Source organism: Cydia amplana, chromosome 20 (genome assembly GCF_948474715.1).
Source record: "Cydia amplana chromosome 20, ilCydAmpl1.1, whole genome shotgun sequence".
Lineage (NCBI taxonomy): Eukaryota > Metazoa > Arthropoda > Insecta > Lepidoptera > Tortricidae > Cydia > Cydia amplana.
The window spans coordinates 9,148,619-9,161,808 of NC_086088.1; the positions used below are offsets into that span (position 1 = coordinate 9,148,619).

General features: G+C 36.3%; 1 protein-coding gene across 3 annotated transcripts in view; it reads right to left on the reverse strand.

Moving 5' to 3' along the window:
• Window positions 1-13,190, reverse strand: part of LOC134657462 (protein phosphatase PP2A 55 kDa regulatory subunit) — a 75,517-nt gene that overhangs the window by 24,668 nt on the left and 37,659 nt on the right. The window contains exon 2 of one of the 3 annotated variants that reach the window (XM_063513022.1): window positions 5,099-5,252. In XM_063513022.1, coding sequence (XP_063369092.1) covers window positions 5,099-5,234 — 136 coding nt within the window. In that variant the 5' untranslated portion in view covers window positions 5,235-5,252. Of the gene's footprint in view, window positions 1-796; window positions 1,072-5,098; window positions 5,253-13,190 lie in introns of those variants that run through there. The other 2 variants (XM_063513026.1, XM_063513024.1) reach the window with 2 other exon arrangements.

Here is a 13,190-nt window from a genome sequence, read left to right on the forward strand (position 1 = left end):
AATACATTCCGTTTTAAATTTGTAAAAATTAAGTTCACACAACCAAATTGTTGTACTACAAAAGCATGCTGAGTAAGTAAAAAATCTACCAAACGTTTTTACTGAAAATGAAAGACAATATGAAGAGTAAATTCACTGAATAAAACGTTTACAGAAAGGGTAGATGTAAAATTTAAGTATTTTTTTATTGATTACCCTAGAATTTGAACATAACAAACAAGGTATGATCACTATTCATAAGGTGTTTACCTCCATTGAACTGAGCAAAAAGATTGCAAACACATGTAGGGAGCCCAGTAAACCAAGGCAATCTTCATTGTATGTTACCTAACACCAACATCTGGTCACAATATGAAAAAAATCTTGCTATACTGTGCCTCGGACAAATATGTATCGATTTAAGCGTTTATCTCGTGTTTGGAAGGTTTAAATAAGTGTATTGTAAGCCTTACATGTTACTGAATTGTATGTGTTCGATGTCAAACGCTTGGCGCTTCTCTGACCTTCACAATCAACAATTATATCAATCATCTGTTACATTGCAAACAAGTCTCATTTACAGTGTTTTACACAAAAATGTGACTTCAATAATGTAAAATATACCGTAATAACCGTTGCGAGAAACTTCCCCGTGCTCAAAACTCCAGTGTAACAGCTGAATGTAATAAGTAAAGGTTAAAAACGATCGGCTTTGTAAGTTACGACAAAATAACCAAACACTTCCACTATGCTATGGACACTATTATCAAAACACTAAATACAAAGAGCACACCAATTACAAGAACATTGCATTTACCGTCGGAGTTTGAACGATAAAACATCTTCGACTTATTGCGATTCTCGATTCCGATTTCGCCCTTGACTAGCGGGCGCTAAAAGTCACCACTTACCGGCCATGACAAAGCCCAGCACAAAAACTTAAGGAGTTCGATAGTTTTAGTACACAATCACTTCAATGTTTTGCTAAAACATCACATAGATTTGCAGATGAAAACAGATTAAAATCATTTCAACATTACATCGGTAAAAAGCAATGGCGCTCAGAAATACAACAAATTGCTACTGCAGAGTTCAGTGTTGCAAGACTAATGGTTACAGTTTCTACTATTTCTACTATAGCCTTTATTTTTTTCTACTAGTCGAGCGTCATTAAATAAGTAAAGCTATAATAAACAATATTATATAAGAGAATCGTATTATAATTAATATTCATGTGATTAAATGAACAAACAAATAACCAACAAGTTTTTTTTCTTTAAAAATAAATTTATTTTGGAATTGTGCACATATCTACTGTATACAAACACGAATATTTTCTATACTGAATACAAACACGAATATAATAATGAATTACTTCAATTTCTGATATTAATTAAAACTATAATATTTAATACACTTTAGTAGATTTAATTACTGCTAGTAATACTGTCCAATCAACTGTCAAATAGAAATATTTGTGTTGAATCGAGTCGTTTGAAAGCCCGCAATTCATCAAGTACATAGTGCTGCCATCTATTAACAACTTTGCGAATTACGACGATGCGGTGCCGGGTCGTATAGTTGGCAGCATTGTCGTTATTCCCGCCAACATTGTATGAATTCAATACAGCTATAGCTGGTCAACCAAATCTTGTCAGTAAAAAAAGGCGCGAAATTCAAATTTTCTATGGGACGATATCCCTTCGCGCCTACATTTTTCAAATTTGCCGCCTTTTTCTACTGTCAAGATCTGGTTGACCAGGTATACTAAAGTTTTGATTGAAACCTTTGATAATATTTATATTTGGGAATAAAGCAGATTATTCTAACGAATTTTCATGTCATGCATATTTGATAGAAAATGCATTTTTATTGCTTGCTGTCAGCTAAATACCTTTGGCTTATACCTACTCTATTCATAATTTTTCTGTCTATCAGAATAAAAAATTGTCAATGTCAAACTTTTAAATAGAGTGGTGGTTAATATTTCCGGAGCCTTAATCTTTTGAAAAGCAATACAATGGGTGGGATAAAAAAAGATGACAAAGACGAGGAGGAGGAAGAAAAATTGGAACTATGGAGTGCAGTAAGTAATATTAACTAATTTCCTTTATTGGGTAAATTTGATACATCATTTTCGATCGCTTATGGGCTTTCGTTCAATGGTTCAAACACCAACAAATCGAATGAGATTTTCGAATCGGCAATGCGATTACTTGCAAGATAAGTGGACCTATTAAAAAATAATTACTGACCACAGTTACCACCATAAATAGATAAAATAGATCTCCAGGGGCTAGCATAAGTAGGTCTCCGATTATAAACAGTTATGATAAGCCAGGAGGTCAAGAATCAAGATATATACCGGCACCTAAAGTGTCTAAGATATACAATGTACAGTGTAGGACAAGGACTAAAAAAATATTGATGACCGCAGGCTTAACCATTTGATAGCCATTCGTCATTTACAGGAAAGTTATTGACACACCAAACTTTTCGCTCAGGCATTTAACCTTGTAAGGGGGTGTTTGTATACTGCTAATTAACTGCAGATAAAAACAATCTGCTCTGACACATAGGTGGGCTGTGGGCTTTACAATTAAATTAGGAATGGGGGTGGCTTAGGGTGGTATTCCACCTGTCAAAGGGTATAGCCGGGTAAGCGAGGCCAAACTGCCCTTAGCAGAAAAAACAATTTCCTTTTACTGGATTATTAACCTATATATAAATAGTGCTTTCACCAAATATTAAGCCTCAAATGCTTCAGATATTAAAAAAAAATGCAAAAAAATAAAAATCATTTTTATTTTATTACAGCCAAAGTACTAATCCGATTTCTTTGTAATTTGGGTATGTTGTATATACAATTAAGGTCGCTTTCTGAAAAAAATTATATTGAATTATCTCTTAAAATAATAGTAAAAAATTGAGATGAAAATTCTCAAAAAAATAAAAAAAATACGTGCGAGATAGCGACAGTTATCAAATTTACATATTTTATGTAGAATTTAATAATGTTTAACATATATTTTTTTCAAAAATTAAAATCGGGATTAACAGTGTGAAAAACTCGAATTTGTAACATCCCATAATACTCTCTCTTCATACAAGCAAAGCTAAGTAGTCATAAACGAATGAAGTATATTGTGAACGCAGTTTTTACGAATTTGAATTTAGAATGTGACGTATTTTATTCATCAAAGGAACAGACATTTTTCAATCGTTAACGCTGTGTATAAAATTCGTGCCTATTTTCCTGTTCCCGCGCTTTTTAGGGTTCCGTACCCAAAGGGTAAAAACGGGACCCTATTACTAAGACTCCGCTGTCCGTCCGTTCGTCCGTCCGTCCGTCTGTCCGACCGTCCGTCCGTCCGTCCGTCCGTCCGTCCGTCTGTCACCAGGCTGTATCTCACGAACCGTGATAGCTAGACAGTTGAAATTTTCACAGATGATTTCTTTGTATTTCTTTTGCCTAACAACAAATACTAAAAACAGGATAAAATAAAGATTTAAGTGGGGCTCCCATACAACAAACGTGATTTTTGACCGAAGTTAAGCAACGTCGGGCAGGGTCAGTACTTGGATGGGTGACCGTTTTTTTGCTTGTTTTGCTCTATTTTTTGTTGATGGTGCGGAACCCTCCGTGCGCGAGTCCGACTCGCACTTGTTTTTTAAATCTCTGAATGCCGTTCGCCCTAGCCGCATACAGCCACGGAGTTTAAGGTCCGCGCTCAGCAAAATAAGTCGCGTTCTAAATTCAAATTGCGTTGGGAATATAACTTTCTAGTATAACGTACAAGTTATTTTGTATGAAGAGAAGGTATTATGGGACGTTACAAATTCGAGTTTTTAACACTGTTAATCCCGATTTTAATTTTTGAAAAAAATATATGTTAAACATTATTAAATTCTACATGAAATATGTAAATTTGATAACTGTCGCTATCTCGCATGTATTTTTTTTATTTTTCTGAAAATTTTCATCTCAATTTTTTACTATTATTTTAAGAGATAATTCAATATTATTTTTTTCAGAAAGCGACCTTAATTGTATATACAACATACCCAAATTACAAAGAAATCGCATTAGTACTTTGGCTGTAATAAAATAAAAATGATTTTTCTTTTTTTGCATTTTTTTTTTAAATCTGAAGCATTTGAGGCTTAATATTTGGTGAAAGCACTACTTATATATAGGTTAATAATCCAGTAAAAGGAAATTGTTATTTTCGCTAAGGGCAGTTTGGCCATGCTTACCCGGCTATACCCTTTAATTGTCCAATGTGTATTTGCGTCTCACATTTTGCTTAATGAGAGAGTGAGACGCAATGCACATTGGACAGGTACCACCCTTATCTAAATAGACACAGGTACTTACCGTAAATGTGCTCGATATTGTTTACCGTACCAAACATTGCCTGATTGCCAGGCGTGTCTCACTCCGCGATTTCGTCGCTTTGCTACAGGTAGCTAAAAGTACATCCGTTCCACACCAATTTTGGGGAAAGCCATAAGCCACGCGTGGCGCTGTCGCCACCTAGCGGCCATATCTGTGCTGATCGTAACAGACGCGTTTTGTTAGAGAGTGAGTCTTCTGTACCTAATACTATTATCTATTCTGTGACATTGCCAAACTAAACAGTTATCTAATTTGGTGGATTGGGTGCTTAGGTAGGTAAGAAGAAGTCTTCTTCCTCTTCTTTGTCAAACAAAGAAGCCTCTACCAAACAGCTGGATTGGGTGCTTAGGTAGGTACTTCTTCTTCTTTGTCAAACAAAGAATAAGACTACGTAACAGCTGTTTAAGGGGTATTGGGTGCTTAGGTAGGTACTTCTTTTTTGTCTTTGTTGTTTCATTACTGAGGATCGTGACCATTTGGTTTTGCTCTTGTCTTCTGGTCTTCTCCCGTAGCCGTCAAGCCGCCGTGTGTCTTATTAGTGGAAGAGTTATTTGTCTTTTAGTGGAGATCGAGAGGCGTTCAATCTGTTACGACCAGGTGGAGTGGAGGGGCGTTCATTATTTGTGTATTTTAGTGGACGTATACACGTCCCTTTTACGTCTTTTAGTGTAGAAATAAAAGAAAAAGGTCTTACGTCACGTCCATATTAGGTATACTCACCATTTTTATGTGAGTGGTCAAATATGACGCTCAGTTTGTGCAGACTATTTTGCCGCGCCTCGGCGAACAGGCGTCGTTTGTTCTTCGGCGAAGACTGCGTGGCCAGCGGCGATACTACCATCGTGGTGGTCGCCATCTCACCATCACAGGTAGTCTGGAACAGAGAAATATATGCTTAGGAAGGTGAGGGATTTCCTTCCTTCGTTTGTGTTGCCTCTCTATCTCTCGAATTTGCAAGTTATGATAAAGAAACAGATAACTAAAGGATCGGCCAAACCGCTGCTTAAATACCTAGGTAGGTAAACTAACGTAGGTACCTATCGTAAATTGAGCTGCGTCAATATTGCAAGAAGATTAGATGCGACCATACCGATCGGCGTTTGTAATGTATGGATGTAATATACAGGGTGGCCAAATAAGAGGTATACACTTTATTTTTGAAATTTTATTCTATAAAACATAAAAAATATTAAGTATTCCTTGTTAAATATAATATGTAGGGTCAGCAATTACACATGGAAAATAATGTCAGACAAATGTCCACCTCTAGCAGCATGGCAGATGCGAACCCTTTTCATCGCGTTTTTCATCACTTTTTCACACATTTCTGGCGTTATCTCAGCGACAGTGTTTCGAATATTTTGTTTTAATTGCTGAAGGTTCGTTGACCTATTAGCATAGACACGTCCCTTTAGATAGCCCCACAGAAAAAAGTCAGGAGCTGTTAAATCAGGCGATCTTGGGGGCCAGTCAATGTCACCGTTTCTCGAAATTAATCGACCGGGAAACGTTATTTTTAATGTTTCTATTGTTTTTAATGATTAAAACACGTTCTTCCGTCGTAAAACGCTCCATAATAAATTTGCCGTATCTACACAAACTAATTTTCATGCAATAACTGTCATATTTACCGCCAAAATAAAATGGCGGCAAAAAAAAGTTGTATACCTCTAAGTTGGCCACCCTGTATGTATGATATGTATGCCAGCTATCACATCAAAATGTCAACAGACATCATCACTACATATATGCTCGTAGTATAAAACAAAGTCGCTTCCCGCTGTCTGTCTGTTTGTATGTATGCTTAGATCTTTAAAACTACGCAACGGATTTGATGCGGTTTTTTTTAATAAGTAGATGTATAATTTGTTAACCCGTGCGAAGCCGGGGCGGGTCGCTATATTATTATAACTCCTTACATTACAACCGGCGCAAGCAAAAGCAAGCGATTTAACTTACGCAAATTCAAACAATTTTCTAAGCTACCAACCTCGGCTTAATAGAGAATATCTAAGGAAAACAGGACCAAAGTCAATGAAACCTAATTAACATTGCGAAAACAATACGTCAGTGAGTGTTAAACAAAGAAATAATACGAGCAACGAGAATTGTCAATATAATTACAATATTTAGTTTACCATTTGCAAAATAATGGTTTATCCAGTGCGAAATCGTGTTGTGTGTGTTTGTTTGTGAATTAGGTGAACACGACACGACATGGATGTCCTTGCTGCAGTCACTGCAGATATTTTGTTATTGACAACTTTTTAATAGTAACTCATTAAATATAAGTAGGTATGTCAAGTACATAGAATTAATTGAATTGTAAAAAAGAAGCAGATTTTTGTAGACTTGTCAATCATGATTGCCTCTTATTTTTTTAAGAACAATGTACGCAAATACACTCAAAAGCAATAATGAACCACTTTGTATATAATTTCTAAAGAGAGGCTCTAAAAGTTTCAAAGCGGTCGGGTATTAGCGTTCTTGTAACATAGTTAATCAAGCAGATCTTGTCAGTAGAAAAAGGCGGCAAATTTGAAAAATGTAGGCGCGAAGGGATACCGTCCTATAGAAAATTTGAATTTCGCCTTTTTTACTGACAAGATTTGCTTGACCAGCTATATATAGGCTGACGACAATTTATATTAATAATAACACGCGGTCAAAGTGTTGCCATGTGATTAATCGAACTAACTAGGTATATACCGCCTGGCAGGAGCCCCACATACTAATTAGTTTTGCCATTATTGATTATAGAAACCGCAAGAATGCTCTTAACGTTCTAATTAAGATTTAACACGATCACGACTAGTATATATTCCCTTATTGATAAAATGATAAGATAAATAATTATCTTCTACTGGTTTAACTTGGTCTGACTCTATCCTCGTGCCGCCCAATGTACATTAGGATGTACACTCAGTTTCGATGGAATGTCAACCTTAATTAAAAACAAAGTAGGTAGCATTTCATTTGTCTCGTAAAATTTTCGAACGAATGAAATTCAACCCAATTGAAAATAAAACAAGATTCAAACTTCCTTGGCTATAATTTTGTATGGCGGGCAGCACGAGGCTATCTGAATTATTTATTCTCATAATCGGGGTAATTAGGCTTTAGATTCACAGGAATGATATGTATCACATTTTGAAAAGCGGAAATCCATCCAATACCTGGTTTTAGTATGTAGGTTGAATATATGGTTAATAGTTGCACTACTGTCTTAGGTTTACCTGTAAAGATAGTTGTAAGTGTGGTAAAAAAAAATCTATTTCACGATGAGTGAAAATTAAACCAGGAGACACAATTAACATTCGTAAATGAGGTCAAACAAAATTGAACTTGAAAAAAAAAACTTGAGCTAATAAAGATGGTGGTAGTAAATTGTTAGTCAGTTAAGCGTAAAAATATCTTATTCACGATTTATTTTTCATTCTATGTATATTATATCTTATACCTTTAAACGAGAAATTCTTGTAGGTATATTTATTTATTTATTTATTTCGGGGATCTCGAAAACATCTCTAACGATTTCGATGAAATTTGCTATACCTATGGGGGTTTTCGGGGGCGAAAAATCGATCTAGCTAGGTCTTATCTCTGAAAAAACGCGCAATTTTGAGTTTTTATGTTTTCCGAGCAAAACTCGGTCTCCCTGATATTATAGGTACCTATATATACAGGGTGTAATCTAAAACGTGATACAAGATAATCAAACCTGAATCTTTTCATGATGTTGAACAACTTTTACTATGGGGTCAACTTTGTAAATTAACAATAAAAAAAATCTTTGCCATACATTTTTGTCTACCTCTCCTTGACCATTTCTATGGAACAGCTCAATTTTTTTTTATATTACAAAATTGACCCCATAGTAAAAGTTGTTCAAAATCATGAAAAGATTCAGGTTTGATTATCTTGTATCACGTTTTAGATTACACCCTGTATATATACAGGAAATACTCGTCATGGGACTTGTTATGTCCCATCAGCACTGCAGCGCGTCGCATCAAATCGGAAAGAATCGGTTATGATTGGGACCGCTCATTAAACTTAATCAAGCGGAATGTCACTTCCATCTACTCACAATCAATTATAATTGTCCGGTGGTTCCCCTTTTACTTGACAATTTTGTTGGCTCCTAATTTGGGGCATTATCTATGAAAAGGGGCCTTATTGTCGATGGCGCTTACGCCGCACAGTGTCGCGCGGCATTGTATTTATTTCGTCGTTCGTTTATAATGGCGTAAGCGTCACATTTGATAAAAAAAATTAACCACGTGACTCGGTCATTCGGCAGGGTAATCCGTAGATACGAGTACAAAATCTCACAAGAAAATCCCAAAAATTGTAGTTCTTGTGTTGTTGTTGTGTTGTATTGTTGCTCACAAAAATGGTAGTTACCTCAGGTACCTAACTACAATTTTTGTGCTCGTATCTACTAGCAAATCTCATCGAAATCGTTAGAGCCGTTCCCAAGATCCCCGAAATATATATACATATAAATAAATAAATATACAAGAATTGCTCGCTGTAAAGTTATAAAATAGTAATATAATAATAACATACCTTTACAAATAATATCCAATCTTTTAAGGGAGCAACGACCTATAACTTATGATACCTATAAAGTCCCAGTCCCCAATTAATTAATTATTTTTTCTTAATTAATTAATAATTTCTTAATTATTTAATTAATTTCAGGAGGCGAATGACCAGTTGGAGAGAGAACGCGGAAAATGTCTGGCACGTACGTAGACCGTAGACCTATCGCTAAGCTTTTATGTAGTCCCACCTGTTCCGTGTCTGTACGTCTGTCTGTAATCAAATCTTGCAAGTAAAATTTAACCCACTTCCCTGTTTCCGCTGAAGCTGAAAATATGTGTCCGGCAAGTGGCCGCTCTCGGTCCCTTGTCACCAATAGGCCTCTATAATTGAAGTATGGAATCACTTTTAAAATCTTATCCCTTTAAACACGCAATTCTTGTATATTTATTTATTTAATTATATTTATATATTTCGGGGATCTCGGAAACGGCTCTAAGGATTTCGACGAGCTATATGGGGGTTTTCGGGGGCGAAATATCGATATAGCTAGGTCTTATCTCTGGGAAAACGCGCATTTTTGAGTTTTTATATGTTTTCCGAGCAAAGCTCGCGCGGTCTCCCAGATTTTAAATCGTGATACATTGCCCTTAGTTGTAGTAGTAATAAAACACACTTTATTGTACAAAAATCTGAACAAAACAGGAAATATAACATTCGTCATTAGTACAAAGGCGTACTTACCCCTTTAAGGAAACTCTTCCAGTTAACCTTTGAGCAATTGAGGGAGAATTGGAGACGGTAGACATTGGAGTTGTTTTCTTTGTTTAGAGAACCACCACGTGCAGGTGGTCTTTAAAGAGCTGGACGAGTGTCAGAAACGAGTCAAGGGTAAGGACTACACGGCGGAGACCTGCCACCAGGAGATGAAGGACCTCATGGAGGCCGTGGACCACTGCGTTGGCGACAAGGCGTTCCTTTTGTTGAAATAAAAATGCAATGGTATTTATGGGTTTTGTTCTTAATACGTTTTCATCCCAGTCGAATCTTCCTCTCCTAGAGTTACCAAGCTAAGTTAGCAGGGATTTTGATGGCATAATCATAGTCATAGTCATAGTCATAGTCATAGTCATAGTCATAGTCATAGTCATAGTCATAGTCATAGTCATAGTCATAGTCATAGTCATAGTCATAGTCATACTCATAATCATAATCATAATCATAATCATAATCATAATCATAATCATAATCTTTATTGTTTGTGAGAAATAGCATAGACCAGGGGTTCCCAAACTTTTTTTAGGCACGCCCCCCTGCTGCCTAAAATGAAGTTCCCACGCCCCCCTGCGCTTTCGATGCAAGGAAACGGAGAACTATTAGGTAATCGTGTTCAAATTTCCCGAGGCCTCGCGCTCCACTTAAAATGTGGTCGCGCACTTTGAAAACCCCTGGCATAGACTGAGCAAGTGTTCGAAGTTCGAAAGCATAATTATCAATGATAGTTATCATATCGGATAATTATCGCGATAATTATCAAAGTTTTCGAACCCTGTTTTGAGCGTCAACCTTTTATGAAATTATGACGTTTAAAATAACACGTGCACAGTCTGTGCTCTCAAAATCGCTGCCAACTCTAAGGTTGTCCCAATGGCTCAGTTCGGGAGATCAGCCGTAGCCTAAACGGAATAAATACTGAAAAGACTAATATATTTCCTTCCTTCCTGTAAGGTTTATTTGTGGTTTAGTATATTTATGGCTTACTAAAACATAAATATTACCTATAGCGAAATTCGCTCGTCTTTAAAAATGCTTATACCTTACACTTCGGTACACATATTCTTATTCTCACATTTATATACCTACCGTTTATATGGCCCTACGGGGAAATTCAATATGGTTCAGAGGGTACCCTCATATAATATCTATGCTTTCGTGACATTTGTGCGACAGTGCGGACCCTGGGATAGCGGGGGTCCTTAAGTATGACGTATGGCGGCCCTGGGAAGGTAACGGTTTATTTGCGCTACCTATTCATTTTGTTGACATATAATTATGTGGTGTGGCAAATAGTTTTGAAAACTGTGGACTTTAGAGGATTACATTAAAACCATTTTTAAATTGGGCATTTTGTTTTTAACATTTGGTATGCTTAGGAGCAGATCTGCTCACATATATATTCAACCTAAACATGTATTTATTATGATTAGTATATAGGTAAATGACAAATTTTTGACAGGAGCATACGAAAGTTACACAATCTGTACTGTACTGTCATAATCATTAGTCATAATCTTTATTGTTTGTGAGAAATGGGTTGCCAGTAATTACGAGGGGCGTTCAATATATTCTCGGTATTGATATCTTACAACCTCTTCTAAAATTTCTTTCGTTACTGGCCGCTAAGGTTTATTCATTGACATTAAAAAAAAGTATAATTCGAACCGAGATGTTCTTTTGTTTTTCTGCAATTGCTGAACAAACATGAACATCATGTGGGAATTGACAATGTTAACTAAATTAGAACATCGATGCGTGATAAAATTCTTGACAAAACAGGGTAAAAATCAAAAAACCATAAAAGAGGAAATGGATTGTGTTTACCGTGAGTCTGCTCCTTCTTTATCTACCATTCAAAAGTGGTCAAGCGAGTTTAAACGTGGAAGGGAGAGTGTTGAAGACGACCCTAGACCTGGCCGGCCTGTAGTAGCTACTTCACAAGAAAATATTGATAAAGTGGAAAAACTTATATTGGAAGATGGTCGAGTGAAGGTAAAATCTATAGCACAAGTAACCAATCTCTCTATTGGTACCGTACATGATATTATCCATGACCATCTTAATATGTCAAAAGTAAGTGCAAGATGGGTTCCGCGAATGCTGACTCGGCTTCAAAAAGATATGCGTGTAGCTTGTTGTTCCGATTTTATTGACCTGTGCGGTGAAAATCCTGATGAGGTGCTGCAAAGAATAGTTACTGGAGATGAAACCTGGGTTCATCATTATGACCCAGAGAGTAAACAAGAGTCCATGCAGTGGCACATTAAGGGTTCAGCTCATCCCAAGAAGTTCAAGGTCATCCCTTCAGCTGGCAAGGTCATGGCCACGATATTTTGGGATTGTGAAGGAGTATTACTGATCGATTATAAAGAAAAAGGTGTAAATATCACAGGACAGTACTACGCTAACATTCTACGTCAATTAAAGGATGCAATCAAAGAAAAGAGGCGAGGAAAGTTAACCAAAGGTGTTATGCTTCTACATGACAACGCCCCCGTCCATACTGCTCATATTGCCAAGGCAGCTATTGTTGAATGTGGGTTTGAAACTGTTACTCACCCACCGTATAGTCCGGACTTAGCCCCCAGCGACTTCTTTTTGTTCCCCAATCTTAAAAAGGATCTGCGTGGAAATAAATTTTCCGATGATAAAGCATTGAAGGCGGCAGTGGAGGAGCATTTTTACACCAAAGATAAAAAATATTTTTATGCAGGATTAAAAAAAATAATTGATCGATCTTTTAAGTGTATGAAAATAGGGGGGGAGTATATTGAAAAATAAAAATATCAAACTTTTCGTACTTGTTTGTTTTCATTCTCATACCGAGAATATTTTGAACACCCCTCGTACTATTAAAAATATGGATGCACAAATCATACTCAAAAATATGTCCCATATAGTTCTTATGTCAGCGATTAAGAACTATGGGACATATTTTTGAGTAGGTAAGTTCTCTATACCTATATTTTTACACTTGACTGTACCTATACTATAGAATCTATAGAGGTATAAATAAGGTAAATCATTATTTGCAAATATATTTATTTTACCTTCGACATCTCTGTGTTTCCCAATCCTTTGCCAAGTAATCATGACTGAAAGCTAATAAAATTCTATAATACGTCTTCAAAGGATGAGTAAAGTAGGACATACAATAGAATCTTTATCTCAAAGCAATAAGACTCATTTTCAAACAGCACTAAATATAGGTACTACATATTTATACGGGACAAGACATTTACACCCTAGGTGCTGGAATTTACGACATGACACATTCCTGCCTGTGTGTAGAGGAACGATATCGACCTAGATTCAGGCCCTAAAATGTTAGGTACTGGGAAGACAAGTTAGTGATAAGACTGTCAATTGTTGAGATTGCGCAACCTATAAATATGAACATTGGAAGACGTTTCCTATCTAAACACTTACGTACCTTGATCATAAAAAGGGCAGTCCCAAACACCCACCCGAAATCCTTATTTATTCC